This window comes from Armigeres subalbatus, chromosome 2, assembly GCF_024139115.2.
Source record: "Armigeres subalbatus isolate Guangzhou_Male chromosome 2, GZ_Asu_2, whole genome shotgun sequence".
In the NCBI taxonomy this organism is placed as follows: Eukaryota; Metazoa; Arthropoda; class Insecta; order Diptera; family Culicidae; genus Armigeres; species Armigeres subalbatus.
This window is the reverse complement of record NC_085140.1, coordinates 288722696-288750465: the sequence shown is the minus strand read 5'-3', so window position 1 is coordinate 288750465 and position 27770 is coordinate 288722696. Positions and strand designations below refer to the sequence as shown.

Here is a 27770-nt window from a genome sequence, read left to right as displayed (position 1 = left end):
GAAATGGCCATATCTCTGCGTAGTTTTGATGGATTCTCGATCTACAGCCATCATTGGTCGGCATATTAGTTCTAGTTATTGGAGAGAGCATAAAACAGTATAAAAGTATACGTCACGTGAAATGACAAGCAGTGGAAAAAATGCATTTTGAACATACCCTCGAAAAACCCGGATCATCTCCGGTGGCCAAGGACCAATCTCAGGTTTTTTAAGGGAACTGTATACTAAAAGAGTGTCCGCTTTTGATGGTCCTGGTTTTATCAAAATCGGATAATTCTAGGCGAAGTTATGTTGATTTGAATTTTGACATAATTTTACCACAGATTAGTGAATCTTAACAACTGAATTGATTTCATACGCTCACACTTAAAATAAATCGCCGAATTCGGTAAAATTTTACCGAAATCTCAACAGCAGAACTGTTCGGTAAATAATTTTACTGATTTTCGGTGATTTTGACAGTTAGACAATGGAAAAAAAAAAACAAAAAATCTGTAAAATAATTTACCGAAAGAGAGTTGAGATTTCGGTAAAATTTACCGAATACGGTGAAATGAGGTAAGTGTGCATTACAGCAACATTCTCGGGAACGTATACTGCAGTCGGCTCCGAAAGTCCCCAAAATTGGTTTCTTGCACTGATTGATGTTCAATAATATCTACCCATTTCATCCGATAAAAATACTCAAGAACTTGAAGTAGATAATAAAAATTATGATGGTGCAATGATAGACACAGGCTTATTCGTTTAATTACTTCATTATCACTACAAAATATGAAAAACAACAAACATCAAAGAATATGGTACGGATTTTTTTTCATGTATGGTCCTACCTACTATATTATTTTTACATTCCTAATTGTTTTCATCTGAGAAAAGGGATTGTATAAGCACCATAATAGATGCTGTATGCCGAAAAATATGTGCTGAAAAATGACCATTTTTGTATTGTAATTATACTTAACCGCCCATTACTCGAATAGTACATTTGACGAACACAATATATCATGTTGTTGAAACTATTTATGTTGAAGTATGCTTATTGTTTTTACATACTACAATCAGAATAATCTAAATAGGAATAAAAATAAAATCTGAAAACTTCAAAGCCCATTTTCTCAGCTTGATCAAAATGTTACATACGCCGATTTGAAAAAGTTCCCGAGAAATAATGGGTCCTTTTCACTCTTTAATGGGTATTGTCGATTCACAGTGTAGTCTGGCAGCGTGCTTTTCATATCGGAACATTTGGAAAATGGGAACGATGTCCAGTTGTTGACTGTCAAAATTTTGGTCATTGTTGTTCTTCATTTTCTTTCATTTTTATCGTCGCGTTAGAATAAAATTGAAAAAAAAATCAAAGTAAACCCGTTAATTGAATCGTGAAATATTTTGAATTTATTCTACGATTAGTGAGGCATTACAGAGAACAATTTTCAACAATCAAGTTCTACGGTATTTAAAAGGAACGGTCGTGATACCTGTGAGGTAATTTTTAGTTGCGTAGAAACAAGCAAACTGCGTGACTTGGACGATTCTATTCGTCGCCTTGGACGAGAGCTCAGTCTGCGATTCCCGAAACAAGGTCGCATAATCTTGTGAAATCCTAGCGTGGAAACCAATCCTTATTAGAGAAATTATTAGATTTGTTGACGATTAAGCGGTTGTGAGTTCCGGAAAGCAGGGCTTACTTTTCGGATTATTAACTCCCTTAGTTAAGGGACCTTCAGAAGGTTTTATGGGCAATATTGTCCTGCGTAGTCGTGCCCTGGCGAACATGAGTGACGTAGAATTGGAAGATGTTGATATTATCGACGAAGAAGACCTTTTCGATGATCCTATGGAAGGGGAGGAGGCTACACAGGAGAATCATTTAGTATCAATTTTACGACAACTAATCAGCAGGTAGTTGGATGATGTTTCCGTAATGGTTGTGTAAACGAATCTATCTTTTTCTCTCAAACAGCGGCGAGATACAGATTCTCAACAACGATCATTTCTATTCGATGTCCCTGCCTGTTATCAAAAGACGACCAAACTTGGAGCAATTGAAGGTACGTTGGTATAGTGTATAAGCAAAATAGGTTTTCAAATAAAAGAGCACAAAACGTTTTATGAAAAACATTAAACTTCAATTTAGAATCAAGACAATTATTCAAATTTTATATCCAGGCCATACATAGCGCCAACGTCCAAAAAAGATTGCTGCCTATAATAGCAATTGTGGCCATTATATCTAGTTTAGCCTGATTGTACCAGAAATTGAATTAACGTTGCTAGGTTTATGGTTTTGGATCAGAATAATAAATGTATGAAGATATTCAACTGCATACATTAAACAAAGCTGTTTGTCAGTTGGATGTTAAATGTAATTTTATTATATATTCTGATAGCACATAAAATGCCTAAAATAGTCATTAATCCAGCCTCGTTACGTAATAGGTAGGTCAATTAATATTAAAATAATCGTTATATAAAACACCATTAAGCGTGAACACGTAAAGACGTGACGATTCCATTGTTCTTCTTCTTGTTGGTAATTTAGCATTACATCCCCCACTAGGACATTGCCGCATTGCAGCTTGGTTTTTATTAAACACTTTCTCAGTTATTAACTGTGATGTTTCTAAGTAACCATAATTGCAATCGTATGTCATGAGACAAACCCGATGATACTGTTATGGTAAAGGAAGTCGAAAAAATTTCCAATTCGGAAATTTCCTAGACCGGGTTAGGAATTGAACCCAGCTGTCTTTAGATGGCCTTGCTTTATACCGCTTGACTTAGGAAGGCCCCATTGTTCTGCTATAAAGATAAAGATAAGAGAATGTAAATGAAGATGGACGAATTATTTACGTACTGTCATTTTCCGAATGAAAATCAATTTAAACTTAAAAGCGACAGTTCGAAAATCAGAATCAGCCGGTCACATTAAATTTTGATTTTCGTAACGCTGGGTAGACACCTTAACGTGATGTAATTACGGGGTAAGATCTACTACGGTTACATTGCCAGCTACAGGCAAATCATGACCCAACGAATACCTTCTTCATTATACAACTCCGTGGTATTTATGAGGGTGTCGCTAAGTCGGTGGCCTCTTGTTAAGTAAGTACCACATCAACACTACCTTCCTCTCCCTAGTTGCGGTGAAGATGGGCGTGGCCAGGAGTAGTAATCCTCATGCTTCTGTTATTTTTGTCTAAGACTGGAATCAAGGACCACTCCCTTTCTTGATTTCTGATAGCATTCTAGATAAGGATCTCAAAAGTAAAACATGAGTATCACTTCCAATCTACGAATTACACCGTAAAAATGCTAATGCTATGCTTTTAAATTTTATTCGGGAAATGACAATGTCGATAATTTGTATACGTTGATAATAACAGAACAGAAACGACAACGTCAATAATTTGTCCATAAATCTGCTAGATATTTTGTATGATTTTTATCAATTTTATTATAGCATACAGTGATTGTATGACAAATTGCGGAATATCATTCCGCGGAATTCCATTTCGCGGATTCCCACATTGCGGAAACCCATTTCGCGGATTGCGACATTCCGCGGAATGGTGCATTTCGCGGGAATCACCCATCTCGCGGAATGACATTTTCCGGAATAACCTGTTTCGCAGAGAGATTAAGTTTCTATTATTTTAATATAATTTGGAATATGTATTAAAAAAGGGCTATAAAAAAGGCTAGTAACATACTTATAAGAATAGAATCATGCAGGAAATACATCTTTCTTTGAATTTTAATGTTTTGATATAATGTAAAAAAAATCAGAAGGGTTAGATGCAAGATACGACCGCCCGACGTAAACTACGTAAAGCAGATCATAAGATAATAATCAATTTGCTTAGAGCTTAGAGTGATTGAAATTTTGACTTTTTCGCTCCCCTATGCTTGAACGATAACATTTGCTGTTTTGATGAACCTCCTAAATTTTCAACTGGATTGGTTGTAATTTAACTGAGTACGAGCAGTTTGAAGTTTGTATGGAAATCGCCCCGTATGTGAAGGATCGTTTCGTGAGGCGGCTCATTACCTATTTAGGAGGAGATCCCCCAGCACAGGACACCTCCCAATACCGGACACTTCTTAAAACGATACTTACAGAGCTCCCTCTTTTAAGTTATTAAGTACAAAAGGAAGCTATTGAAAAGACTTTTAACGGCATGGGATATCAGATCTTCATGTGGTAAGCTTTGTACAAAATTTGAAATTGAATAAAAATGCCTAAAATTTTCATGTTTCGCGTTCTTTTAGAAGGTTTGAACCAACAATATTAAAATCGATCTAATGCATTCTGATTATGTAAAGATGGTCCATATTAGCCATATTTTAAATAATGATGACGATTTGTTAGATGTACCATGTACCGTGTACGCACCTAACTTTGCGCAGCTCCTAACTTTGCGCATTTCGCGATTATTTTTGTTATAGAATGCGTTTAAATTGAATTTCGAAATATAATTACAACTTGTCAGCATAATATACATGTTATTATAACAGTGCATGCATTTTGCTGCAATTAAATCACACATTTTTCATTTTAATAGTTGGAATGTGTACTGAAAACAGTGAAAATGACCAAAATGGCGTGTTCTTAGCACAAATGACAAGTGACGGTATACCCGAAAAACTGTATTTTTTATAAATTTTTACATTCGCTGACAACTGATTACACATGGACCTAATAATTATAATATTGTTGAAGCCATCTTACGAGAATTTGTTCTGTTATTTACATTTTTCGTTAAAATTTATTATGCGCAATGTTAGGAACAATTTTTCAATACAGTGTACCTAATTTTGCGCACAACTCGTATTTCTTCGATATTTTCAACATTTGTGATATACCTCGTCGGAATAGGGTTTACGCAAAAAAGAACTTTTGTTAGCTGTGGCCACTGTACATAAATGAGGCTGTACATACACCAACAGACGTGAAAATATACTAAGTATATCGAATCATAAGAAAACAATGCTGGGCATCCTCATATTCTCAAATATGCTCAAATATGCCTACAAATGGAATGAACATGCTTTGTAATAGTAGTATTAGCTGAAAAAATAAAATTTGAATGAAAAATTGTATGATAGACGCGACCTTCGTGTTCGAAATTTTCCAAGTTATGTGCGCAAAGTTAGGCATATAATAAGTGGTCTGCTGATACGTTCAATTTACTATTTATTGCAAATGTTGTTACCAAATCTAGTTCGCCATCAATAATATGATACTAATGCTACATCTTGGCAACTATTACATGCTCATAGCTACTTTCGGTAATATGTACGAGTTGATTCAATTTTGCATTTCCTTAACTGCGCAAAGTATGGTGCGTGCACGGTAATTGTGGTGTTCGGACATTGAGATTTTTCATAGCCATTTTTAACACCTGTTTTGCTACACTTACTTCAATTCAATTGTTTCTTCTTCCTGAGAAATCCACAGAAATTAGCAGAAACAAAAATTGAACAGGACATTCAAAAAGGTGAGAATTTGAATTAAGATGTAAAAAATTTAGCTAAAGAGTCAAATAAGCTCTACTAACAATGTTTAATATGTACAGCTTATTTACAGTTACTCATGTAACAGGAACTTAGTCACATTTTAACAATATTTGAACATTTTGATGCAATAGTGTCCGGTACTAGGAGACATTTTTCTGAACCGTTAAATTTTTCTCCAAAATTCATCGTCGCAAAACGTGTTCAAATGATCAAAAATAGCTTGTATGAATCATCAATGGCCATATTTTATGTATAAGGTTCAAAAGAAAACATAATCCGGATAGTTAGAGTTTTTTTGTCCGGCAGTGGAGGATCTCCCCCTAAATATAATCAACCCGAAGACTTCGAAGAATATTTCCTAATCTGTAAGACGGTTGTTGTTGCGAACCGATCGATTTCGTAAGCAAAGTTATAATGAAAGCAAAAATGCTCATTATTGATATGTTATTCTTTTACGTGCTCAATTGAATTTCCCACGATTTAGTATTTCCTTAAAAATGTTTCTTGCAAGCAGCAAACAAACAACAAAAACGATTTATTCGCTCGTTAAATTTCCTATGTTGCCAACATACTCATATAAATATTTTTATATATTAATGAGCAACATTGCAAAACGGTTTTCCAAAAAAGTTACTGTTTTCATAGTAATTCTCAAACTTCAAATCGCGCGTGCTAAGTCAAATTACAACCAATTCTGCTAAAAATTAGGGAAGTTCTAAAAAGACAACTGATACCACCGTTTAAGCATAGGGGAGCGAAAAAGTCAAAATTTGAACCTCTCTTATGAGCATGTTAGACTGCCACGGTTGTTACTCTGTTTCTGCCAGGGCAGATGTAATTACAAAGAGAACCAACATGATATTTGACGTGATACTTTTATTAATAGAGGCCGACGAGTCATCTGCACTTCCACGAGTAATAATTGGGATATTGGATATATGGGGTCGTGAGGTGGCGAGGTTCGTTTTGGTAAACGTTTTGCCACGTGTAATGTGTAGTTTTTCCGCAAATCATGTTCGATCTCATACCAATTCATTTGTGTTTCGAACAAAATTAGCGTAACTCAATATATGAAAATGGTTGAATATGACAATTTAAAATTTTCATTTAAAAACCCCAAATTTATTATTCCGCAGTGGTGATGATGCCTTTACTTTCTCCGAGTGTTGTGACTTTTGAAGTGTTATTATAAAGGGCTGCTGCCTAAATAGTAGAAAAATTTTGTTTATATTTAGTTGATAATCAATTTTAATGATCACCTCTTGCTTACATCAACATGTCCAGCATCTGTAGCAGTTTTTCATAAACACTACTTTTTTGCTCCGACCGCGGTCATTCCTGGTTCTATTGTTGTAGGTACTTTTTGTGCGAATCACCGCACAAAAGTAGAGCGCAACAACCAACGGCACCAGACGGCGGTCGTAACGAAACTCTGAAATTTTACTGGGTTGATAATGAATTGGAATTTTCATTGTTTTTACATTGATAATCAATAGTTCCAATGGACTTAAAAAATTGTTGGAGAGTTTCCGACTCGATTTATAATAAAATCTCGAAAATCCATTGAAAAATAAAGGAGCTATTAACGTTTGAAATCTTTCATGATTTCGTGACGGTCTCGAATTTGGAAATTTTCATTTGTCACCCTGTATCCGAGTCTTCCCCTTAGACGTAGTTTACGTCAAAAAAATTTGCTAGCCAAATTGTTTCCTTTGAAATAGAAGATTGGCATGTATGATACATTTGTACAATGTTGCGTAATACTTACCTCATTCGCATTCTATAATCATTGAATTAGCAACTTATTTATCTGAAAATATGTCATTGAACGAATGTTATCTAATGAAATTACGCAATGAAATTGATCTTATTTGCAATAATCATATTCTTTACGCAACTTAAAGCTGGACTTCAACATGGACTTCTTGATGTTGACATTAAAGAAGGCGCATGCTTTCGAAGAAAGCATCATCAACTCTCTTGCATTATCCTGAGCAATCGCGTAATATAAAAGACGCAATGATCTCCTCTTTCGCATTGCACCGTGATTTAAAAGAAAGGCCACATCTTTTACTTTCACTTTTTTAGGAGTAATACGTTCTGAGGAATGGTCTCCTCGGAATTAGTAAATATTATCTAAGAAAAAGATTCAAATGGTACGGGTTTCGACAGACAATTTTCTGGGAAATTTTAAAGAACCTTATCTGCCTGTAACTACATAGTTGTCCCATCTTTGCTGGTTTTCCTATTCATATGGGATAGTTTTGCGATTACAGGCAGTAAATCGTTGATAAGAATATCAATTATTAAAGCGTAGCCATTTAAACTGAAATAATAGCCTATGTGCAAATGAAGGAAAAATCATTGAAATTACAGTCGCCTTCTCTACATCTCGATGTTCTATATCTCGATATCTCTCCCTATGTCGATGGTTTCCTCAGTCCCCTCAATCTACATACATTTGGGCATTCTACATCTCGATAACCTGCCTATCTCAATATCTCTTTATTTCGTTGTGTTCTGATCATATTTTGCTCTAGATTTACTCTCCCTATGACGATATGTTCAAATTTTTAGGCTACTAGACCATCTTTGAATAATAACAAACACATCAACAACAAGAAATGACTTTTGTTTTGTTGTCGCTTTTCATAGCAACGAGCTTTTTTGGATCTAGTACCCATTTCAATTTTCCTTCCATTCCTCGATCTCTCATTATCTACATGGTCCCTTCAATATCGAGATGTGGAGAGGCGACTGTATAACCGTATAACTTTTATAAATGCCAATAAAAACTATTCTGTAAGAATTATAATTTTTCTGAGTATATATTATTTTAAATCAATTTATGCCAAACGGCTATTATGCAAAACGAAAATTATGCCAAGTTATTTTATACCAAACGGTGTACCTCCGGGCAAATGCGTGCATTAAAGAACGCAGAACCCAGCTTTTGTCTTGTATCGAGAAAGCGCGTGTATGTAAAGAAGGTCAATCCAAAGATTTTCAATACACGTGGGCTTTGTAGCCGTGCGGTTAGCGACGTCAACCGTCTAGCTAGACGCATGTGCTGTGGAGTGTGGGTTCGATTCCCGCCCCGGTAACGAGAAAACTTTTCGTAAAGCGAAAAGTTCTCACTGGTCCACTGGGTGTTATGTGAATGCTCCTGTCCGTTGTCTCATGCTAGGATGTTAAGTGTTCATACAGACTAATGTGACCTCGGATCAAAAACGATGATTCTGTCTTTTCTGTTTTTCCAAATGCCGTCATTTTAAAAAAACGCAGTATTTTAAGAAATCAGAACCCGTTTCGTCGTTTGCCTTATATCGAAGTAACGCGTGCATGTTATACAAATATAATTATTTTTCCTCATACCGTGCTAATACGCGCATTTAAAGAAGGGTGAATTCAGTGTTTTGTCGTATGTCGGTAAAATGCATACATGCTAAGAAGGCAACCTGGAACCGGGGCACAAGCAATGGGACTGCAAAGGCCCTGAAGGAAGTAAACTCTGCCGACGCTGCGGATTGGAGGGACATAAGGCACAATGCTGCACGAACCCTTCCAATTGTTGGATTTGTTCCAGCAAAGCTGTGAACAGCAAGCAGTCCATGGGGGGTTCGAAGTGCCCGGCGTTTAAGCGTGCTGCAAAATCACAGTGTAGGTAAGATGGACACAGGTTGATAGGCACGTGGGTCAATCACTTTCCACCTGACCCAGCTCCTTACAGGCCATGGTTGCTTCAGACAGTATCTACACCGGTTCGGACACTCGGCCTCGCCTGAGTGTCCGGTGTGCGCAGGTTTAGAAGAAACGGCGGAACACGTGTTGTTCGTGTGCCCACGTTTTCGCGCAATGCGTGACCACATGCTTGCCACATGTGGTCTGGACACTACCCCGGACAACCTAGTTCGAAGGATGTGTAAAGATGGCTGGAACGCCGTTTTATCGGCTGAGCTGTTTCAGAAGTGACCCAAAATTTCGTAAAAAAAATATAATCAGGGCTCAAAAATGAGGTATTGAATTGGATTTTATCTACTTTATTTGTGGAGTATTTGGAAAATCTGATTTTTACACAACATAAATGTTATCCACAAGCTATTATTAGTACACAACGAGTAGATTATAGTTGTATGTCTCCATTTTGTTCATGCTTATGGTCCAATTTTTTCTATTTTTTATGTTTTTCTTCAGAGGAAAAGTTAATCTATACGGCATGATCCGGCAAAGATAAAACACTTGGGTGTAACTTCAATATATGGACTAAGCATTCCATGTGAAAACTCGTCCGCAAACGTCCACAAATTAGAGTCGGAGCTATTTGAATAAAATGCGATTTTTCATCATTTTAAAACAAAATTTTAACATTTGTTCATAAATTACCACATATAAAGAATCCAGAAAAAAAGTAAAAAGCATGCTATTTAGCATGCATTTTGTCAGGACACAAATAGAATAATGGGTCTCCCATGAGTTGCGTTGATATCTTTCTGAAAACCTTATATTGAAATTGCTTATCTATAAATTCTGCATTGTAGAGAAATCTGTTACAACCTAGATTTAGGATGAACCCGTTTTCATTGAAATGATCATAATTTATGAACGGTGCCTAATAATGATAGTTTCGTCATGGCTAGCTATGGCATTTTGTGGGCTTCGGACATGGTAATCGATGTTGTTTCAAGCCATGGTATATAGAATACAGGTGATTTATATTTTTTACTACAGGCTTCACCTTTTCAGGACCCTAATTTTTAAGGTTAAGGTTTAAGTTAAGGAGAAAATAGTGTTCAAGCAAAACCAGTGTTTACTTTTGTGCATGCGAATTTATACAACCATTTTTCTTTTGGGATCTTGGGCAAGAAGAAGAAGAAGTTAAATGTTTTTTTTTCCTATGTAAATGTTAGAAAATCCATTTAAGGATAGAGCTTTAACTACGGGTTTCTTGCTACTTTGAAAAATATAGCCATTTTAGAATCGTTCGCGTAGCGGAAGCAAGAGATTTTACATAAAACGCGAGGTTTTATTTGAAAACATATGTATTTTAACATTTTTATCTGGTTTTACACTGTTAGGTGGATAGATTTAGCCAAAAAATTGCATTTTCCTGCATAATTGGCAATTATTACTTCGTCCTAGGAATATCAGGCCCAAATAACCGCAAAAAATAGTTTTGGCCAAGAATTGGCTTATTTACTCCTATGTGCGTCGGTCAACCGGGCGGGTTCCGAGCCCGAGGACGGAAAGGGGTCCTCGTCAAGGCTGGGGCAGGCGTAAGCACCGCGTCGGCAAGTCCCTCTGTGTTTTGGCGAAAAGGCCCTATCGCAGAGAGGTCAATTTGGGATGTACGCGGCATCATCATTCTTAATACCAGGCGTGAAGTCGACCCTTCCCACCTTCCGAGGACATAGGGCGTAGTAAGGCCACCTGGAAAGCCGGCAATGCGCTGGCACGATACCATGGTGATGTAAAAAAGCGAGTCACGATGTTCGGTGCTGCAAGGACATGCAGCTAACCTCGAGGGTGCGTTGTGCATTGGCCCCACTTTGAAGCATTACTTTCTGGTTGTACCAAAGGGACGATGGGCCTGGCAATGGAAACGGTTTAGCGGGTCGGGGATGTACTCCTGCCTCTCTCGTTTGCTGTTGGAGGTGGTCCCTAACCCCGCACTTCCTGGACGTCGAACTCAGGATGTCTGTTGATCAGATTCCCCCTCCATTGCTTAGGAAAAAAACACACACACACAAACATAACCTCAGTTGGTCGAGCTGAGTCGATTGGTATATAACACTATGGGTCTCGGGGCCTCCATTCAAAAAAAAAATCATTTTAGGAGTGATCACTTTGTTGTACGAGAAGGGAAAAACCTTCGCATATCGTTATATCCTATATTTTCTTGAGCATCAGTAATCACTTAGTCCAAGGCCAGCCCAACTTTTTCAAGCCACGGGCCAAGTTTTAGAATTCACACTTCAAGACAAAATTTTCAAAACGACTTATCTGCTTTTGTAAACAAAGATTCAAACGACGATTTGACGAATCTGATAGCTCTCCCACGCAAACCAACACCACCAATAGGTAGGTGAAGATTTCCGCTACCTGTTGATGGTGTTGGTTTGCGTGAGAGCTATCATATTCGTCAAATCGTCGTTTGAATCTTTGTTTACAAAAGCAGATAAGTCGTTTTGAAAATTTTGTTTTGACTTGTTGGTGGGCCAGAAAATATTCGGTACATAACTTTTTAAATATTTTCAAAATATTCAGCGTTTTTTTTTCATTTTCTGGGAAAACTATACACGATTGCGTTCAAACAATCTTTTTTTGTTTAGGGTATCTGTTCCATTATTAACATGCTTCAATATCAATAACATTCGCAAAACGAGCAATTTAGGCTTAATTTGCGTCGTGTTTTGTTATTATCCGGCGTGCTCACTGTTGAAAAAACACAAAAATGAGAAATGATGCAATTTGCGCTCCAATTCTTTGTTTTCGTCGCATTAGAGATCTATTTGAAACATTTCAGGTAAATTATTCTCATCGGTTAACTGTGTTGATAAAATGGAATATTGAACAGATATGCATGAACTGTTTTCAGCAGGATGAGAGAAATGTACCAGATTTCAGTAACCCACTATGCCAAAGTGCTTCATGTTCAAGTAATTGAGATGTTTGCGGTATCTGCTAGAAAAGCCTAGTCACTCATCTATTCATCATTATTCAGCTCGGGCAGAGTTTACCTTTAGTGCTATTTTCCTTTCGAAAAAAATAAAATCAATCAAGCATGGTACCACGGCTTAGTCAACTAACTTCGCAATAATACAGCAAGTCTCCGTATTCGGCTTTCAACATCGTCAACATAATTTATAATTGGTGGTGGTTGACTTCCCGTACGTTGAGCGTCAATACTTGAGGAATATTGATCGTTTTCGCATATCGATCCTTCTGGTGGATATGCAATGGCATGGAAATATCGCCAACCTATGTGATTGTTTTCCCTTGCTTAGGATTGTCACAACGCCATTGTTCTTTCCTGTCATTGCTGGTGCTTCATCAATCGTAAGGTCACTTAAGTTTTCGAAGAAGAAGAAAAAGTTCCTTTACACAAGACTTAATATTTTCCAAATCAATATCTTCCACATAACGTACATATTCACATATGAGTTTTCACAATATTGTAAATTAATGTCCAAGTCGGGTGGTTTAATTCCCGGAAATAGGCAATTAACTTTATTGAACTGAACCTGAGTCGTTTCTTCTTCTAAGGATAAGCTGAAGTCATTTGGTGTTAGAAGTGACTTAGCGAACAAAGCGCTGAATCGAAATCATGAAATTGTATTAGACCAGACTAGACATAGTCTGAAAATACAATTTCATCTCATTGCTTATTTCATTTTATCAAAAGCAACATTCATAAAAAAATTAATAAATGCTAAAAATACATGATTTGAAAAGTGCGTACTCTTACCCACCCAATACGTTTGCGTTTTTGAGGTGTACCCAATAAGAGTGCGTTTTTGAGGTGTAAGGCAATAAGGGTGCTGCTAAAACGAGTTTAATTATATCTCTTATTTTTTTCAATGGGTAACATAAAGGAAGAGTATACGAATCGTCTACATTGATTTGATATGCAGAAGCTTGTTTATAAGGTCCCCATGTTCGATTGAAAACTAAGTGCGTACTCTTGCCCACTCTACTCTATACACTGTGTATTGAGGTGCGAAGTTTTAGTATGACTATTAATGTAGTTAATAAAATAGAGCGGTGTAGATATGTGTTCTTTATGCATTTTTGGAATTCAACTTTTTCCACGTTTTACCAAACCGAAGATGGCGAGTTAGATTCTCGATCAGGCCCAGGATGTTTTCGGTGGGGAACATTCTCAGCTCCATAGTGTGGTGTATCAATTGTACTTGCATACAAGATACATATTCATTCACAAACTTTCAATTAAATAATAACTGAGATTATGCTACATCACAGAGAAACAGACGTCTCACTTAACACATGTTCCATCGTTCACCTTTTCAACGGTTGATTTATTTGTTTGTAGGTGGTCGATGGCTTTTGAAGTTTGCGCCCTACCGCCATCTGGTTGCCGCTTGGCCACACACAGTGATTCTAGCATTGAACAATAATGTTTTCGTGACGTTGATTTTGATTGCATTTTGTCCTAAGTGAGACGTCTGTTTCTCTGTGGTTACATATAGGATATAGGGTTTCTTACCACATTCCCGGCCTAACATACGTAAGACTGTATTATTCAATTGATATTTATGACAAGTAGCAACTTTTCCTAAATTTTGTGTGCCGTGTAATATTGCAATGGGGTTCAACTCTGCTTAAAAAATAGCTATTCTTGCTAAACGCCGCTTGAAAAAGCTTTTATTTGATTTAAATTAACATGGTGCAGCACTCATTTCAGTCATAGGCGATTGCTTATCCGGCATACCCCAAATCTCCTCGGCATACGCAATATTTTACTCAATCTCTCAACATCTTACTCTCATTCTCTCTCTCGGGACGGTAGAAAATGCGACGTAAACAAAAATATGCACGTTCAACGACAACAAGATGCCAGATGGTATTATTCATAATCATTTTTATTTGGTTGAGAAGATATATTTACTCATCCAAATTTCTTCCAAACACTTAAAAACAATATCTTTTCCACCTTTTGAAATCGAGAAAATTATAAAAAAAATGATAGCTTCAACGTATTAGACAGTTTTCCTATTAACGATGAAGGATTAAATAAGGATTAAATAAAATAAGACTTATGGCCTTTTGGCAGCACTGTACAGCTAGAAGTTCTTGGGCCGAGGTGATTTTTTGTTCGGTTTGAGGATACATTTTTAAATGTATTCCAATATGTTTATATAAAATCTAGTGATACGAACAATTAGAAAAGATTGAAGTGCGTGAGTTTAGCATTATTGTGTGGTGATAAACAGCCTGAAGCAATGGTTGTATCGAGCACTGTGACGATTTTCAGGTAGGTGTTTATTTGATGATACCGTTTTGTAAAAGTGGAAAGAATCACTTCGGCTCAGTGGTGTTGCAACGAAGAGCAAAAGTTTGAAATCTACATTTTTATTTTCTATAATTGGATCGATTAAAAGTGAAATAAATGGTTGAAAAATATTGAGTATTGTGCGAGATAAATAGGAGACTTTTTTAAAATGATCAATCATAAACCTACGGCTACTAAACAGTATAAATCATTAGCTTTCTGTGCAGTGAGCCGGGAATGGGGTCCATAGGCCCAAGTAGTGATTTACCCTATGGAAATAAAACCTTTAATTAATGTAAATCCGTGTCGTATATTACATTGGCGACGAGTAGTGTATCGTAACACGCGTGTTCGGGTACTTAAAGAGCCGGAGACATGGCGCAAGGGCCAGTATTTCGGAATTTCGACTGTGGCAGTGAGGAATGGGAGCTGTATAAGGAGCAGCTGGAGCAGTATTTTGCTGCAAACAAAGTGGATCCGGATATGAAAAAAGCGGTTTTGATAAACCAATGTGAAGCCAAAACTTATAAACTGCTCCGGGATTTGTGCACACTAGACGCTCCAGCCTCTATGACGTATGATCAGCTGTGCGAATTGTTATCGAAGCATTTCACACCGCCAGTTGTAATTCATAAGGAACGCCGTGGCTTCGTGAGAGCAAAAAGAGAGGAGGTGAATCACTGAATGCTTGGGCGGCTCGCCTCAAGAACTTAGCCTCGAACTGCAAGATGGGAAATCATCTTCAGCACAGTTTGCTGATGAAATTTGTTGACGGATTGGACGGGAAAGCGTACGATCGCATATGCGAAGAAGACGAATCCCTAACATTTGAGCGGGCGTACGAGATAGCAGTTAAATATGAGCCGGATTCGATCAAAGTAGCAGGAATTTTTCAAATCGATCAGAATAAACAGGGAGCAAACCGTCGACAGACTACCGGAAATCGAGGACAACCGATGGGCAGATGCTTAGCTTGCAACAGGCAAGGTCACTACAAACGGGATTGTCGTTTCAAGGAATATGTCTGCAAGAAGTGTAACAAACGAGGTCACTTACAGGCGGCCTGTTCGTACCAGCGGAATTTCTACGTAAGAGAGCAAGATGAGCAGCAAATGGAGGAAGCAGAGGATGAGGTGACCTTGCAGCAAAATTTCATCAGTAAGTGTCGGGTGGAGAATGTGTTTTCAGTGAGTGAGAAGGAATGTGATTCGCCAGTAGTATTGAGTGTGGGCATTGGAAAAAGAAGATTCAAGATGCAGTTAGATACAGGAGCTTCAGTGTCAGTCATGTCATGGACATTCTATCTTGAACACTTCCGTAACTACGAAATGAACAAAACGAGCATACAATTGAAGGGATAGAGTGGAGAGGAATTGGCGGTAAAGGGAGTTATTAATCCGATAGTCGAATACCGGGATTCTTCTAGTTCTTTAACATTTGCGATTATTGACAGAGGTGGACCACCCCTCCTTGGAAGAAATTTCGTTCGTCAGTTCCAATTGAAGGTGTATTCTATAAGCACAATGTATGGCACCATACAGCAGCGTTTGCACGATTTGATTAATCGACATCAGGAGCTGTTTAGTTCGGGGTTAGGAGCGTACAAACACTGTACCGTGAATATTGATCTAGAAGAAAATGCGCAACCGGTGTTTAGGAAGCCTCGGCCAGTTGCTTACAGGTTAGTAGACAGAGTGTCATCGGAGTTGGATGCGATGGAGAAAGAAGGAATAATCAGCAAGTGCGACAATTCGACGTGGGGAACACCTTTGGTACCGGTACTTAAAGGCGATGGAACTGTTCGGCTTTGCGGAGACTACAAGTCAACGGTAAACCAATACGTGAAGGATGTAATTCATCCATTACCAACAGTAGAGAAAGTTTTCAGCAAGTTGAATGGCGGAAAAAAGTTTACCAAGCTGGATTTGTCAAAGTGCTACAACCAATTTTTGCTGAATGAAGAATCCAAAGAAATTTGTGCAATTTCTACAAACAAAGGGTTGTACAAGATGAACAGACTGCCGTTTGGAGTCCGTCCGGCATCTGGTATCGTTCAACGTGAGCTAGAAAAATTGTTGTGTGGAATTCCTGGAGTCCAAAATTTTCTTGACGATGTTCTAGTCTCTGGAAAAGATGATGAGGACTATTTGAGAAATCTGCAAGCAAGCAGGCCTTAAGCTCAACAAAGCGAAATGTCAGTTTTTTAAAAGCGAAGTAACCTATGTGGGCCATGTCATAGGATCAGATGGATTAAGGAAGACGGAAGATCGGGTAAAGGCAATCCGAGAAGCCAAAGAACCAGAAAATGTTCAAGAAGTGCGTGCTTTTGCTGGACTTGTAAATCAATATGCTAAATTTGTGAAAGGTATGGCCGAGATTATGTGTCCGTTGTATCGCATTTTGAGAAAGGGGGAAAGATTTTCGTGGACGGCAGAGTGTAAGGACGCGTTTGCCAAAGTTAAACATGAAATTTGTCAGGATGTTATGTTAGCCCATTTCAACCCAGAAGCAGCGCTTGTATTGGTTTGTGATGCATCTATGAAGGGAGTTTCAGCAGTTCTGCTGCAAAGAGAAAGGAACGAAAACGGCTAGTAGCTTATGCTTCAAGAGTTCTACATGCGGCGGAAAGAAACTATAGTGTAATTGAACGGGAAGGTTTGGCAATAGTAAATGGTCTGAACAGGTCTGAACAAGTTCTTCCACTATTTGATCGGGAGCACATTTACCATCAGAACGGATCATAAACCGCAGCTTTAGATTTTAAATCCTACTAAAGGAATCCCTCCGATAGCTGCGAGTAGAATGCAACGATGGGCAAATTTCATGGCAGGATTCAGCTATAAAATAGAACATGTAAGCTCACAGAACAACATAGCAGACTATGCATCGCGAGCTCCATTCGAATCGTGGAAACTGTGGAAAGAAGATGACAGCTATTTGAACTTCCTGAACAGTAGTGAAGAAAGGGGTTATGGATTGTGACGTTGTGAGAGCTGCAATGCAAACGGATGAAGAGTTAAGCATGGTTCAGCAGCATTTGCTTACGGGTAAGCCATTGGAAGTGAATAGCCCATACCGCAAGTTTGGCAACGAACTTTCCCTGGAAGATGGATTAGTGATGAGAGGTATCAGAGTGGTCATCCCAACCGGCCTCAGGAAAATTGTACTGGAACAGATTCATCGGTCACACTTAGGAGTAGTCAAGAGCAAGACAATATTGCGAAGCACGGTATGGTGGCCGAAAATAGACGAGGAATTGGAAAAATATATTAAAAATTGTTCAGTGTGCCTCACTAACAGGCCTTCCCCAGAAAAAGCTCGATTAATTCCGTGGAAACCACCTCAACGTGTGTGGAGCAGAGTACACTTGGATTTCGCAGGCCCAGTGAAGGGAATGAGCTTTCTGATAATGATAGATGCGTTGTCTAAATGGGTGGAAGTTTTTCCTACAACAAAGTGCGACACAGAATTCGTGTTGAGTAAACTAACCGAGTGTATAAGTAGGTTTGGAATCATGGAAGAAATAGTTAGCGACAATGGTACCCAATTAACGGCCGGCAAGTTTCGGAATTTTAACAGCGAACGGTATCCAATTACGTTTAACAAGTCCAGGACACCCGGCAACCAACGGTCAAGCGTAAAATGCAGTGAAAACATTTAAAGCCTCATTTTTAAAATGCTTATCCAGTGGAAGGACAGAGGTCAGGGAAGCCGTTGCAAATTTTTGATGGGATATCGATCCACAAGTCACTGCACTACAGGAATCTCTCCAGCAAAATGATGATGGGACGTCAAATTAGAACAACTTTAGATTTTTCGAGGCCTAAGAATTTCAAGCAGTCTAGAATGGAACGAGAAGCAAAATCAGCAATTGTGAAGTGTCAAGTTGTCCAAGTGAATACTTACCGCGATACTAGAGAAGTTAAGTTTTCGTAAGGTGATAAGATAATGGTACGGGATTACTCAGATCCCCACAAAGCAAGTTGGAAGCCTGCTGAGGCAATCAAAATCCTCGGACGGCGAAACTAATTGGTGCGGCTGACCAAAACGGGTAGAACTATAAGCGACATATCAATCAAATGATACACGATACAAGAACACCGGACAACAATCCAAAAAGCAATGAACTACAGGAACCAGTCAAGCAGCCCATCTGTACTAGATACTTCCGTGTACCAGTCAAGCGGACGCAAGGAGATATTGGCATACCTGTAAGGAACGACGGACCCCCACTACCAGTGCCAAACCTAGTGATGGATGAGGAGTTGATTGGAGCCGACGACGAAACTCATGGATTCACCGCTAATACCTGAACAACAAAATGAGAGTGAGAGAGGGTTAGAAGTTGATGAGGAAGAAAATTGGTCAGAATCAGTTGCGGAACAGATTTCAGACAGGTTTGATAGCGAAGAAATCAGCGATAACAGTGACGATGAGTTAGAATTAGTAGGGTTCGAGAGGGGTTTTTGGAAATTCAGAGACTGCTTAGGCAAAATACGAAGCAAATGAGAGACTGATATAAAATTATGTTTTTTTTACAGATTTCAGTATTTGAAGTGCTATAAGCAGATGTAAGCAATTAAACTACAATTATCTTATGATCTTATTGCTATCCATGGTAACATAGAATTAGTGCGGGGATGTGATATATGTTATGTTCATCCGACAACCCCTCGTTTTATTTGACAGTTAGTTACGAGCGCGCCGTGGAAAAACGTGTATCGGAAACATATGGAAATAAAACCTTTAATTAATGTAAATCCGTGTCGTATATTACAAATAATAACTGAGATTATGCTACATCACAGAGAAACAGACGTCTCACTTAACACATGTTCCATCGTTCACCTTTTCAACGGTTGATTTATTTGTTTGTAGGTGGTCGATGGCTTTTGAAGTTTGCGCCCTACCGCCATCTGGTTGCCGCTTGGCCACACACAGTGATTCTAGCATTGAACAATAATGTTTTCGTGACGTTGATTTTGATTGCATTTTGTCCTAAGTGAGACGTCTGTTTCTCTGTGGTTACATATTTAGTACACAGGTCAAGTAGATCAAGTTCTATTGGAATGTAGTATAGATCCATTGAAAAAGACGATGTAACAAGGAGTATCCTCGCCCCATTTGCTGTCAACACGAATATATGTATATAATAACGTCATTAAGCTTCGTTTATTTTCACTTCCAGAAAAGTGCTATCTATCAAAGCATTAAACAAGCGTCCGGATATGGAGCAGACGCTGGCAGTCCGTCGGAACAATTTTCCATACTTCGTATGCTTGCAAATCGTCAAAGTGGACTGGGTGCGAAAGGCGGACCATTCGTACAGAGCAATAAATGTAAAATCAACAACTTGTTTGTTCCGAATCGAACGGAAAAACACATGTACAACTGCAAATCTAAAGTGTTCTGCGGACGGTTTTCCCGCGATGGGTCTCAGTTCATAAGCGCCAGCCAGGACAGCATGATTCGTGTGTTCGATGCTACCACCAGTCGGTATCCGCTGGTGAAACAGATCGAGGCGAAACATGTCTCCTGGTCCGTGCTAGATATCGATTTCAGTCCCGATGGAGATCACTTCGTCTACTCCACGTGGGCCGACGCCTGTGAGTAATATATTACGAATAATAGGTAACTAGAGCTTGTAAAATGATATTTTTTACCAATTTAGTGTTCGTCTCTCGCATGCACAACATGGAATCGGATGATATACACTGTCTCTTCCTTCGGCCAAATTGTCCAAAATTCGGAGTTTTTACCGTTGCATACTCGAATTGTGGGAAGCAAATTCTGGGAGGAGCAAACGATGGTTGTTTATATGCATACGACTTGGTAGCAAATCGACGCGTTTTGATGGTTCCAGTAGGGCAGGAAAAACATGATGTCAATGCAGTTGGATTTCTGGATGAAACATCAAACATCTTCTTCAGCGGAACGGATAACGGCTTGATAAAAGTAATAATATGCATATGCAAACATATTATTTGGAGTATTAATTTTGTTTGCCTATTCTAGATATGGGATCGTCGCTGTCTCAATGAGGTGAATCCAGAAGCAGCGGGAGCGCTAGTTGGGCATTACGATGGCATCACTTATATTGACTCACGTGGTGATGGACGCTACATTATTTCCAACTCTAAGGATCAAAGCATCAAGTTGTGGGATCTTCGAGTATTTTCCCCAGCGGATGCCGTTGCCAAATCAAAGAATCATCTTTGTTATGGGAATTGGGACTACCGTTGGGACGAGGTACCTAAGAGATGTAAGTTGATTATTATAAATGATTTTTTGTACAGAACTCATTGTTTTCGTTTATTATATTCCAGTCTATAACCCAACGAAAGCGTTAGAAGGGGACACCAGCGTGATGACCTACCGTGGACATCGTGTACAAAAGAGTTTGATTAGGGCCAAATTTTCTCCAGCTGCTACAACTGGACAACGTTACATTTATACTGGTTGCGGAACCGGTCGTCTGATAAGTATGTTTGACGAATGAGAAAATTAGTACTTCCTTGAAACTAGTTTATGTTTTGTTTGTTTAGTATACGACGCTCTAACTGGTAAAATTGTACAGGCCATCGAAAGCCATAGGGATGCAGTTCGTGATGTAGCTTGGCATCCACATAGGCCGGAAGTGCTGACGTGCTCGGTATGTATATTAATTTTGTCTTTATGAAAAAATCATGTGTAAAGTTTAGTAGGGGAGGACGGGGCAAGATGAGCACCCTTTAATTTTACCGCTATATTCCATACTTCTATCTACTTCAACGCGAAGATCGGATCCGACAATTCGAACCATGAGCGCATTATGGGACGCCATGGTCTCGGAGAAATGAGCGAAAACGGAGAGCTGTTCGCAGAATTTTGTGGTAATAGCGACATGGTGATCGGGGGATCGCTCTTCCCTCATCGACCGGTTCACAAGATCACGTGGGTCTCCCGTGACGGCTTTACAGAAAATCAAATCGACCACATCTGCATCAGCCGAAAATGGAAACGGAGCCTTCTTGATGGACGGAATAAACGTAGTGCCGATATCGCATCTGATCATCACCTCCTCATCGGCGAAATACGCCTGCGCATTGCGCGGATTCGTCGGCAGGAGGAAAGAGTTGGACGAGGATTCAACACACGCCGACTGGAAGATGCCACGGTGAAACGGTCCTTCGTTGAAGAACTGGAGACGCGTGCTGCAGATATTCCGGAAGGTGGCAGCGTGGAAGACCAATGGACCGCCATCAAGAATGCCTTCATCGCCACCAGCGAGAACAATCTGGGCGAACTACGCACCCGGAGAAAACAATAAATCACCGATGAGACCTGGAGAAAGATAGAGGAGCGAAAAGAAGCCAAAGCCGCGATAGAGCGATCGAAACCAGAGGAGCCAAAGTCTTAGCCCGTCAACGATACGCGGCTCTTGAGAAGGAAGTAAAACGCTCATGTCGACGGGACAAGCGAGCGTGGGCAGACTCTCTGGCCGACGAAGGAGAGAGAGCCGCCGCAACCGGGGACATTCGCCTCCTCTACGATATCTCACGACGTTTAAGCGGGGCGAAGATGAATGCAACAATGCCTGTGAAAGACGCGAATTATCAGTTATTGACCGACCCAACTGACCAGCTGAAACGCTGGTTCGAGCACTTCGAACAACTTTCTCAAGTGCCAGCCAGGCCATCACCACATCGGCAAGATCTGCCTAGGATCCGACGTATAACACGCGTCAATATCGAAGCTCCATCACTGCTAGAGATTCAAACAGCCATCCAAAGCATGAAATCGAATAAAGCCCCAGGGGTCGACCGCATATTAGCCGAGATGCTCAAAGCTGACCCCATGGCATCCGCTCAACTACTGCATCGTTTATTTCGTAATATCTGGGATACCGCAACTTTCCCGGTCGACTGAATGCAAGGTATCTTAGTGAAGGTGCCCAAAAAGGGTGACCTGACTGTATGCGATAACTGGCGAGGCATTATGTTGCTGTGTACCGTTCTCAAAGTTCTGTGCAAAATTATCCTAGCCCGGATTCAGGAGAAGATCGATGCGACTCTCCGGCGGCAGCAAGCCGGAAGATCCTGTGTGGACCATATTGTCACGCTCCGCATCATTCTGGAGCAGGTCAACGAATTCCAATGAGACTTGATATTCATTGACTACGAAAAAGCTTTCGACCGTCTCAATCACGAGAATATGTCGGGCGCCCTGAGACGCAAGGGAGTTCCTGAGAAAATCATCGGCCTCATCGAGGCACAGTACGAGGCCTTCTCGTGTAGAGTGCTGCACAATGGGTCTTGTCCGACCCTATCCGGGTCGTAGCTGGTATGAGGCAAGGATGTATTATATCACCGTTACTGTTCCTCATCGTAATCGACGAGATTCTGGTAGATGCGATTGACCGTGAACCAAACCGAGGGCTGTTATGGCAGCCTATAACCATGGAGCACCTAAATGACTTCGAATTGGCGGATGATGTTGCACTCCTCGCGCAACGGCGCTCTGATATGCAGACTAAGCTCAACGACCTTGCCGAGCGCTCCTCTTCGGCAGGTTTAGGCATCAACGTCAACAAAACCAAATAGTTGGATGTAAACACGATGACTCCTTCCAGTTTCACAGTAGTCGGGCAACCAGTGGAGAATGTTGAAAGCTTCCTATATCTTGGTAGCCAAATGGCGTCAGACGGCGGTACCAAGATCGACATAGGCGCACGCAAGGGCTGCCTTTGCGAGTTTAAGAAATATCTGGAAAAACAGGCAGATAAGTGAACGCACCAAAATACGAATTTTCAACTCTAACGTGAAATCTGTGCTGTTATACGCTAGCGAAACATGGTGTGTATCAGTGGAGAACACTCAACGGCTGCAGGTGTTCATTAACAGATGCCTGCGGTATATAATTCGGGCCTGGTGGCCTCACAACTGGATCTCAAACAATGAGCTCCATCGTCGTTGTCACCAGAGGCCGATAGCAACAGAAATTCAGGATCGGAAGTGGGGCTGGGTCGGCCACACTCTACGTAGGGGCGGAAACGAAATCTGTAAACAAGCATTAGACTGGAACCCAGCGGGACATCGCAGCAGAGGCAGACCCAGAGGCTCATGGCGGCGAAGCCTCAATAAAGAAATAAAAGAAGTCGACCGAAATCTAACCTGGCAACAGGTTAAAGCGATAGCCGGGCAACGCTCAGGATGGAGATCTTTCAACTCGGCCCTTTGCACCACCGGAGGGTACAGGATCCATAACTAACTATCTACTAAATAACTTCGCACACTGTTGAATGATAGTCCAGATAGTCCAACACTAAACAAGTTTTGTAAAAATAAAACGAATCTGAAATAGGAGCAGTCATGGGCAATATGAACATACGGGACAATATGAGCCACCCTCAATTATTAACAAGTTTTATCATGTCAAAGTAATATGATCTTTAAGAGACTACTCCACATATGTCGTTAACCCGCATTAAAATTCAATTAGAACATGAAAATACACTTGAAAATGGAAATTTTCGCTGCATAGGCAGAATTATTAGCCGTGGTGCAATCCATTACTCTCATAATTGAGTAATTTTAGCATCAAATTTTTTAACCGCCGAAATGTAGGCAATAAGCACTCTCTGATCTACAAACGGTAAAAACAATCTTCAATATCATAGTAAAATAGCGATACTACGAAAGAATGCCTACCGATGCTGTTCAATGTCACCGTTGCCAACGATCCGGTCACGGCACGGCATGAGGAAATACAATATTCGGGCTTATTCCACGATTGGAGTGACGTGAGAAGAGTCGTATAGCCCCATTTGAATAACATGGTCACTTCACGTGAGAATTGCTAAAATTGACTCACCTCACGTCACTCGACTCGCAGAATAAGCCCAATTGTTCAACTTTGCGTTAAATGTGGCGAGAAGCATCCGTCCGTCGAATGCAAACTACCCAAAAAAGCAGAACTAGCAAACTACGACAGAAACAAGACACGAGGAGCGTGCAAACTATAGTGGGCAGCATACCGCTAACTATGGTGGATGTCCCAGCCGGAAAAACTATATTGAAAAATTAGCAAAGATGAGAACGGAACGGCGGCACACCGCGCCTCTTCCACATCCTTCACGACCCTCTCAAGGTGGTCCCACCAATTTAGCAGCCGCAGGGGAGGGGAGGGGAGGCATTGCGCATCTTGAATCGAATCTCTCGATTCGTACGTTTTTGCTCTCGATTCTCAAAAACGGCGGCATTATATGTTTCGTTGTTCTTCATCCATTCGCAGTACAAGATTTCGAATGGTACCGTACTAGTTTGTCGAGTATGCTCTTAGACATGTCGTAAAATCTCGATTGATCGATTAGTAACTAATCCATTACTCTCGATCCTTGACGATATTGAATCCATTCATCGTTGAGTAGTAATCGATTCAAAATTAATCGATTATCACAACGATAAATCGATTAATCGAAGTAATCGACATCTAAGAGTTAGTAACTAATCAATTACTCTTGATTCTTGTTGATTATTGAATCGATTAATCGTTAAGAAGTAATCGATTCAAAATTAATCGATTATCACAACGATTAATCGATGTAATCGATTAATTTGCGACATCTCGATATGTTCTGTCAAACGGAATGTAAACAGAGAGAATAGCTGCCTTCGTGTGCTGCTCGCTCACGAGACCATCTTGTAAGCAAACAGAGAGAATGAGAGATAATTTTATCTGCGTGAAGAATGCTGCCCGTTCGAAACTCATCCTTCAGCGCATGGATTGACAATTCTAGCATGATTTTTGATAACGTATGTCCAAATCAAAGACTCTCTTTCGTTACGCTCTCTTTCACTAATATCGAAGCTAGTTTTGCATTTAGCGCAAAATTTCAACCTCAGCACGATAGACAAAGCTACTTTCTTTAGATCTCTGTAAAAAAATTCGACGTAAATGTTAGTATGGCTTTGTAATAATCAAAAGAGAAAGACGACGTTTTCAAAAATCACGCGAGAATTAATTAATGCTCAAGAAAATTCATGTTCAATGGCTAAGGGTCTGTCTCATTTGGAGAAATAAACTTAAAAGTGACAGTTCGAAAATTAGGGTTCTTTCTAAAATTACGTAACGCCAAATTTGCCGATTTTGGACCCCCACCCTCCCCCTCGTAACACTTTCTGTATGAAAGGTTTAATTTTTTTGTATGGATCGTAACACTCGGCTTGACCCCCTTCCTCCCCCTATAGCGTTACGTAATTTGTGAAAAGTCCCTTAGCAAATAACCCGGTCATAAGAATGGCTGATGCTACCCAGCAATAGGTCATTGCGCGAGGCAAACCTAACCTCACTATTTTGACAGGTACTGGTCCTGTTGTGTTGTTTACGTTTCGGACTTAGAATTTTTTTTGATCCAAATTAAATCTGCATATTTCACGATGTTGAAGACATTCCGTACATTCCGCATTCAAATATTGGTAATTATCGATAAGCTTAAGTAATTGACGACCAGAAAATCCAAAGAATGGTAGAAGTATCTCAAAATTAAAATAAAGTCTCTGTAAACAACAGGACCAGTACCTGTCAAAAGTCGTGTGTGACGTCACTGTGCAATGGAGTATTCCAATAAGACAGCGATGCAAAATGATTCGATATCTGTCAAAAGTAATCTTGCTCTGCGAACAGGGTTATTTGATAATTATAGAAATGTCACTTTTAAGTATAATTTCAGTTTAATTATCCAATTGAGACAGATCCTTAGTTTAAAATTACTGTGATCCGAGTATTTCAGTGATATTCTTTGAATTCAGCATGAAATCAATCACAAAGGACATCTACATGCGAATAAAATGATATAAAAATATAAGTTTAATTTTCAGTCGAGTTTATTGAACCGATCAAATTTTATTTTTAAACTAAAAATTGAAAGCTGAATTACCTTAATGTTTCTGTGTTTTACTTACGGTCGTCTTACACCCCATTACGCGGATTTTCCCCAAATGTTTTTATGTGATTTTATGAAATCGCTAGGAAATATGTACGTTGAAATCGTTTTTCACATGAATTTCGGGATTAACGTGATTTTTATGTAGCTTGCAATGACGTTTTGCCTTTCTCGTATACAAAGTATACGTAAAGGCTATATGTTCGCTTCAAAAATGAACTTTTTATAGGAGGCTCATAGTGTTATATACCGATCGACTCAGCTCGACGAATTGAGGTGATGTCTGTATGTGTGTATGTCTGTGGACAAATAAATCTCACTCATTTTTTGGCACTTATCCTAAGCCGATTTGCTCTCAACAAGTTGCATTCGACGCAGAATTCTGTCCCATTGTTTCCTATTGAAAATTTGCCTGAACTATGGGCTCAGAAGTTATGGCCAAAACTTTTTTTATTATTTATTCTTTATTATCGTGACTTTCTGCCTGAGGCTGGCTCGTCTCGAATACCTTTTTTTTCATACCAAAAATTGCGTAGAAATTACTCACTCGAAAGAAACGATAAAGGCACCATCGCTAGGTGGATTAATCTGGGTTTTTTACTATGCGCCTGGTAATGGTTCTCTCATGACACTTCTCTCATCACTTTCACATTCTCACACTTCACTTCACACATTCTCTCATGAAAACGTCTGGTGCCATCTCCATGCTCAACTGCCAATTGAAATAATGACAAGGGCTAGGTTTTAAGATTCTTTTTTTACTATTTCGGTTCATAATAAATAAAAATAATTATTTCTATTTCAGTGGGACTTCCATGTAAACCTGCAAACTTACCAATGCGAGGAAAATGTAAACAAAAAGACGTGCCCTTATTCTTCGCGGACTCGCCGACTGGAGGACAGCGACGATGAAAGTGAAAACGATAGCCCCCCGTTGCGCCGTTCGCGCCGAATAGCTGAACTGCGACGGGCACAAACCAACTACGAATAGACTTATCAAATTTCAGAAACAGGCCGTTAAACAATCAGTCTTAGTCCTATGAAATTCAGTTGCTCAGTGGGGAAGATGTTTAGTTTTTATGTGTTTTCCCTTCAAACGACATATGAGTTGCATCTACAATTTTATTCTTAAATGTGCCTGACACAAGGTCATCTAGTTTCAGCTTAATAAAGAAGTATATTTCTAAACGGTACACATACGTTATTTTTTTATCCATTGATATTAAAAAGTGTATAAAAGTAACTATATATAGGTACGTGAGATTGATACCTTTATCCTATGCCTTTAAATATTGAATGTTTGAGTTCAGATTG

General features: G+C 39.5%; 2 protein-coding genes across 2 annotated transcripts; both read left to right on the top strand.

The window, feature by feature from the left end:
* The first annotated feature begins 1281 nt into the window (after positions 1 to 1281).
* Positions 1282 to 27649, top strand: LOC134212373 (DDB1- and CUL4-associated factor 11). Its single transcript, XM_062690150.1, has 8 exons — positions 1282 to 1905; positions 1967 to 2054; positions 19722 to 20139; positions 20205 to 20488; positions 20549 to 20795; positions 20860 to 21015; positions 21079 to 21185; positions 27262 to 27649. Exons 1-8 carry the CDS (start codon positions 1739 to 1741, stop codon positions 27445 to 27447), a joined length of 1653 nt encoding a protein of 550 aa, XP_062546134.1. The 5' UTR covers positions 1282 to 1738; the 3' UTR covers positions 27448 to 27649.
* On the top strand, positions 15217 to 19206 carry LOC134216507 (uncharacterized). The gene is made up of 2 exons (XM_062695373.1): positions 15217 to 15691; positions 19075 to 19206. Exons 1-2 carry the CDS (start codon positions 15262 to 15264, stop codon positions 19086 to 19088), a joined length of 444 nt encoding a protein of 147 aa, XP_062551357.1. The 5' UTR covers positions 15217 to 15261; the 3' UTR covers positions 19089 to 19206.
* Positions 27650 to 27770: the final 121 nt, after the last annotated feature.